This window comes from Oncorhynchus keta, chromosome 29, assembly GCF_023373465.1.
Source record: "Oncorhynchus keta strain PuntledgeMale-10-30-2019 chromosome 29, Oket_V2, whole genome shotgun sequence".
In the NCBI taxonomy this organism is placed as follows: Eukaryota; Metazoa; Chordata; class Actinopteri; order Salmoniformes; family Salmonidae; genus Oncorhynchus; species Oncorhynchus keta.
In genome coordinates, this window is record NC_068449.1 from 3,626,023 (window position 1) to 3,632,409 (window position 6,387).

The 6,387-nt window shown below is 48.7% G+C and overlaps 1 protein-coding gene across 9 annotated transcripts in view; it reads left to right on the top strand.

Moving 5' to 3' along the window:
* The first annotated feature begins 257 nt into the window (after positions 1 to 257).
* Positions 258 to 6,387, top strand: part of LOC127913525 (protein EFR3 homolog B-like) — a 52,459-nt gene continuing 46,329 nt past the window's right edge. For 4 of the 9 annotated variants that reach the window (XM_052485708.1, XM_052485718.1, XM_052485710.1 and 1 more), the window contains exon 1: positions 258 to 640. In XM_052485708.1, coding sequence (XP_052341668.1) covers positions 463 to 640 — 178 coding nt within the window. In that variant the 5' untranslated portion in view covers positions 258 to 462. The other 5 variants (XM_052485711.1, XM_052485712.1, XM_052485715.1 and 2 more) reach the window with 4 other exon arrangements.

The following is a 6,387-nucleotide window of genomic DNA, read 5'->3' on the forward strand; positions in this document are numbered from 1 at the left end:
TATGTTTCCAATGCCAATAAAGCCCCTTAAGTTGAAATTGAATTGAGAGAGAGAGAGAGAGACTAACCAGCTAAGTGAGTGAAAAGAGGGAGGGAGGGAGGGAGGGAGGGAGGGAGGGAGGGAGGGAGGGAGTGAGGGAAACAGAAGGAGGGAGGGAGGAGGGAAGGAAAACAGACGGAGGGAAGGAGGGAGGGAGGGAGGGAGGCATGTCAGTTTGGTGAGAGGAGTGAAAGTACCAAGGCTCAACTCAGTCCTCCAACAACACCAGGCTGCTGTAGAGCACTCAGTCTTTCTCTCTCTACCCCTGCATTTTTCAGACACCCCATCCTCTCTTCCATTCTTCATCCTCTCCTTCCTTCCTCTTTCGATGGCTTGGTGACCTCTGGTCTGCTTGTCACTTCCTGAGCCCTTTGACCTTTAACCCCAGGGAGTGCCGGGAGACCAGCAATTCCTCAGGACAAGATGCCCCTGACCGTCCCCGGTCTCCCTCGTCTCCCTCGTCGTCTCCCCCGCCTCCCGTCTCTTCCCAGGCTGCATGGTGTGCCCATGCCCCATCTGCCCATTCCGCCTGGCCTCTGCCAGGGGCCTCGGAGGCTGCTGCTGGACTGCACCTCTGTCCTGGACCATCTCCCGGTCTCAGGTAGATACCCTCTGACCTCTCACCTTCCACAGGACAATCTCTCAGTCTCAGGTAGGTCCCCTCTGACCTCTCACCTCCCACAGGACAATCTCTCAGTCTCAGGTAGGTCCCCTCTGACCTCTCACCTCCCACAGGACATTCTCTCGGTCTCAGGTAGGTACCCTCTGACCCTTCACCTCCCACAGGACCATCTCCCTGTTTCAGGTAGGTACCCTCTGACCTCTCACCTCTCAGGTAGGTACCCTCTGACCCCTCACCTCCCACAGGACCATCTCCCTGTTTCAGGTAGGTACCCTCTGACCTCTCACCTCCCACAGGACAATCTCTCAGTCTCAGGTAGGTCCCCTCTGACCTCTCACCTCCCACAGGACCATCTCCCTGTTTCAGGTAGGTACCCTCTGACCTCTCACCTCTCACAGGACAATCTCCCTGTTTCAGGTAGGTACCCTCTGACCTCTCACCTCTCACAGGACCATCTCCCTGTCTCAGGTAGGTACCCTCTGACCTCTCACCTCTCACAGCACCATCTCCCTGTCTCAGGTAGGTACCCTCTGACCTCTCACCTCTCACAGGACAATCTCCCTGTTTCAGGTAGGTACCCTCTGACCTCTCACCTCTCACAGGACCATCTCCCTGTCTCAGGTAGGTACCCTCTGACCTCTCACCTCTCACAGGACAATCTCCCTGTTTCAGGTAGGTACCCTCTGACCTTTAACCTAATCTCAAATCAAATTTTATTTTGTCACATAAATGTGTTTAGCATCATTACACAGCTTTATTACCCATACAATACACCACTGTTGGGTGTCACATGAGATGTACAATGTGAGTAGAGAGAAAGGCAGGTAGGTTTTCACCCTTATTTCAATAGTATGTCTTTGTGAGTTGTTGTAGACTGTTAGGTTGTCTAGTTGTTGCTGTATGTGGACTGTTAGGTTGTTGCTGTATGTAGACTGTTAGGTTGTCTAGTTGTTGCTGTATGTAGACTGTTAGGTTGTCTAGTTGTTGCTGTATGTAGACTGTTAGGTTGTCTAGTTGTTGCTGTATATGGACTGTTAGGTTGTTGCTGTATGTAGACTGTTAGGTTGTTGTTGTTGCTGTATGTAGACTGTTAGGTTGTCTAGTTGTTGCTGTATGTAGACTGTTAGGTTGTCTAGTTGTTGCTGTATGTAGACTGTTAGGTTGTTGCTGTATGTAGACTGTTAGGTTGTCTAGTTGTTGCTGTATGTAGACTGTTAGGTTGTCTAGTTGTTGCTGTATGTAGACTGTTAGGTTGTCTAGTTGTTGCTGTATGTAGACTGTTAGGTTGTCTAGTTGTTGCTGTATGTAGACTGTTAGGTTGTCTAGTTGTTGCTGTATGTAGACTGTTAGGTTGTCTAGTTGTTGCTGTATGTGGACTGTTAGGTTGTTGCTGTATAGTGGACTGTGTTGTCCTGGTTGTTGCTGTTAGGTTGTTGTTGCTGTATGTAGACTGTTAGGTTGTAGACTGTTAGGTTGTCTAGTTGTTGCTGTATGTAGACTGTTAGGTTGTCTAGTTGTTGCTGTATGTAGACTGTTAGGTTGTCTAGTTGTTGCTGTATGTAGACTGTTAGGTTGTCTAGTTGTTGCTGTATGTAGACTGTTAGGTTGTTGCTGTATGTGGACTGTTAGGTTGTCTAGTTGTTGCTGTATGTGGACTGTTAGGTTGTCTAGTTGTTGCTGTATGTAGACTGTTAGGTTGTCTAGTTGTTGCTGTATGTAGACTGTTAGGTTGTCTAGTTGTTGCTGTATATGGACTGTTAGGTTGTCTAGTTGTTGCTGTATGTAGACTGTTAGGTTGTCTAGTTGTTGTGTATGTATGTCTAGTTGTTGCTGTATGACTGTTAGGTTGTTGCTGTATGTAGACTGTTAGGTTGTCTAGTTGTTGCTGTATGTAGACTGTTAGGTTGTCTGTTGTTGCTGTATGTTGTTACTGTTAGGTTGTCTAGTTGTTGCTGTATGTAGACTGTTAGGTTGTTGCTGTATGTAGACTGTTAGGTTGTCTAGTTGTTGCTGTATGTAGACTGTTAGGTTGTTGCTGTATGTGGACTGTTAGGTTGTCTAGTTGTTGCTGTATGTAGACTGTTAGGTTGTCTAGTTGTTGCTGTATGTAGACTGTTAGGTTGTTGCTGTATGTGGACTGTTAGGTTGTCTAGTTGTTGCTGTATGTGGACTGTTAGGTTGTCTAGTTGTTGCTGTATGTAGACTGTTAGGTTGTTGCTGTATGTGGACTGTTAGGTTGTCTAGTTGTTGCTGTATGTAGACTGTTAGGTTGTCTAGTTGTTGCTGTATGTAGACTGTTAGGTTGTCTAGTTGTTGCTGTATGTAGACTGTTAGGTTGTCTAGTTGTTGCTGTATGTGGACTGTTAGGTTGTTGCTGTATGTAGACTGTTAGGTTGTTGCTGTATGTAGACTGTTAGGTTGTCTAGTTGTTGCTGTATGTGGACTGTTAGGTTGTCTAGTTGTTGCTGTATGTAGACTGTTAGGTTGTTGCTGTATGTAGACTGTTAGGTTGTCTAGTTGTTGCTGTATGTAGACTGTTAGGTTGTCTAGTTGTTGCTGTATGTAGACTGTTAGGTTGTCTAGTTGTTGCTGTATGTAGACTGTTAGGTTGTCTAGTTGTTGCTGTATGTAGACTGTTAGGTTGTCTAGTTGTTGCTGTATGTGGACTGTTAGGTTGTCTAGTTGTTGCTGTATGTGGACTGTTAGGTTGTCTAGTTGTTGCTGTATGTAGACTGTTAGGTTGTCTAGTTGTTGCTGTATGTAGACTGTTAGGTTGTCTAGTTGTTGCTGTATGTAGACTGTTAGGTTGTCTAGTTGTTGCTGTATGTGACTGTTACTTGTTGCTGTAGGTTGTCTAGTTGTTGCTGTATGTAGACTGTTAGGTTGTCTAGTTGTTGTTGTATGTAGACTGTTAGGTTGTCTAGTTGTTGCTGTATGTGGTTAGGTTGTTGCTGTATGTAGACTGTTAGGTTGTCTAGTTGTTGCTGTATATGGACTGTTAGGTTGTCTAGTTGTTGCTGTATATGGACTGTTAGGTTGTCTAGTTGTTTCTGTGTTATTAAAGTGCTGTCCTGTGAGTGGAGTTGAAGCAGATTACCTCTGACTGAGCTGCTTCACATGGAAGGGATCTTTAGGCCAGAGCCCTGTGGGATGCAGCCAACAACTCCCACACTGCTCTCTGGCACAACTGGCTGAAATTGGTCTAATTTTACACAACAACATGGAAGCCTTTGTGATCTTTTAACTAGGTACAGTAGGTGTGGGTACTGGGTACTGTGATGCTGTGGATGAGGATACTGTGATGCTGTGGATGAGGTTACTGTGATGCTGTGGATTCTGTGGATGAGGTTACTGTGATGCTGTGGATGAGGATACTGTGATGCTGTGGATGAGGTTACTGTGATGCTGTGGATGAGGATATTGTGATGCTGTGGATGAGGTTAAAACACAAGCGTTTTTCTACACCCACAATAACATCTGCTAAACATGTAAATGTGACCATTTGATTTGATTTTGTACTATTTGTGGATGAGATCATTTATTAATCAGTGTAATACTCTGTTCTGAGGACAGGGACAGGGGAGGGAGGACTGGGGGAGGGAGGACTGGGGGGAGGGAGGACTGGGGGAGGGAGGACTGGGGGCGGGAGGACTGGGGGAGGGAGGGATGGGGAGGGAGGACTGGGGGAGGGATGGGGAGGGAGGGAGGACTGGGGGAGGGAGGACTGGGGGAGGGAGAACTGGGGGAGGGAGGGATGGGGAGGGAGGACTGGGGGAGGGAGGGATGGGGAGGGAGGGAGGACTGGGGGAGGGAGGACTGGGGGAGGGAGGACTGGGGGCGGGAGGACTGGGGGAGGGAGGGATGGGGAGGGAGGACTGGGGGAGGGAGGGATGGGGAGGGAGGGAGGACTGGGGGAGGGAGGACTGGGGGCGGGAGGACTGGGGGAGGGAGGGATGGGGAGGGAGGACTGGGGGAGGGAGGGATGGGGAGGGAGGGAGGACTGGGGGAGGGAGGGAGGACTGGGGGAGGACTGGGGGAGGGAGGGAGGACTGGGGGAGGGAGGGAGGACTGGGGGAGACAGTGATGAAAGTATAGCTACGCCAATTGATTTTCTTTCTGTTTTTTTCTGTCACGTTATCCCCTCCTCTCTCTCTCTCTCTCTCTCTCTCTCTCTCTCTCTCTCTCTCTCTCTCTCTCTCTCTCTCTCTCTGTCTCTCTGTCTCTCTGTCTCTCTCTCTAACACGCCTGCTCACTCCAGCACGGTCTCTCTCTCTCTCTCTCTCTCTCTCTCTCTCTCTCTCTCTCTCTCTCTCTCTCTCTCTCTCTCGCTCTCTCGCTCTCTCGCTCTCTCTCTCTCTCTCTCTCTCTCTCTCTCTCTCTCTCTCTCTCTCGCTCTCTCGCTCTCTCTCGCTCTCTCGTCTCTCTCTCTCTCTCTCTCTCTCTCTCTCTCTCGCTCTCTCGCTCTCTCGCTCCCTCTCTCTCTCTCTCTCTCTCTCTCTCTCTCTCTCTCTCTCTCTCTCTGTCTCTCTCTCTCTCTAATGCGCCTGCTCACTCCAGCACGGTCTCTGTCTCTGCTACCTCTGTAACTGCGCATGCATGAATGAAGAGTGGGGCGTGTGTTCTGTGCTGCGAGGATTAACATCACAGAGTACGGGGTATGTCTGGCTCTCTGAGGGTGTGTGTGTACCAGTGTGTGTGTACCAGTGTGTGTGTGTGTGTGTGCGTGTGTGCACAAGCATTGTTCTCAAGCTCAGTGCTTCTGCAGCCAAGGTCATAGGAGCCTGGTCACATGCACAGTGTGTGAGCGAGGCAGCGAGGCAGCGAACGAGAGCGAGTGAGTGTGAAGAGTAACGGTCTCTCTCGGTGTGAAAAGCAGGGGGTGGGGACCTCATCAATTCATCCATTCATGTACGGTAAGGATGCTGTTTGTGCGCGCGCGTGTGTAAGTACGTGTGTGGAGTTTGTTTTCCTCTGTGTCCTTGCTCAACATGTCTAGTTGTAGGAGTCGGAGTCTGTCTAGTTGGTGTCAACAGCAGGTGTTTTTGTCTGTGTGCTTTTGCATTGTGCGTGTGTGCGTGTGTGTGTGTGTGTGTGTGTGTGTGTGTGTGTGTGTGTGTGTGTGTGTGTGTGTGTGTGTGTGTGTGTGTGTGTGTGTGTGTGTGTGTGTGTGTGTGTGTGTGTGTGTGTGTGTGTGTGCGCTCTGGGCTTTCTTTCACTGTCATGGGAACGTGATGCTGAAGCAACAGATTGTGCGTGAATGGATTAGCTATTGTACGTCTCACTGAAGCTAACTACTGTACACACACAGAGCAGATGTTTAAACAAAACGGGAGGCATGTTATCACACACACACACACACACACACACACACACACACACACACACACACACACACACACACACACACACACACACACACACACACACACACACACACACACACACACACACACACACACGAATGAAATAAATCAATAATAAATTTGTCACATACACATGGTTAGCAGATGTTAATGCGAGTGTAGCGAAATGCTTGATCAATCGATTGGTCGGTCTGCTGGGTCGTTTATATTATCAGTCTTGAGTTTCTTCCCTGTCTCATTGGATCGGAGGAGAGAATGATTGACAAGCGTTGTGTTCCTGTGATTGACATGCTTGTTGACATGCAGCATAGAGAGCATGCAGTCTGGAAACGAGCCTTACTAAACCCTACTGTGTGGAAGGAT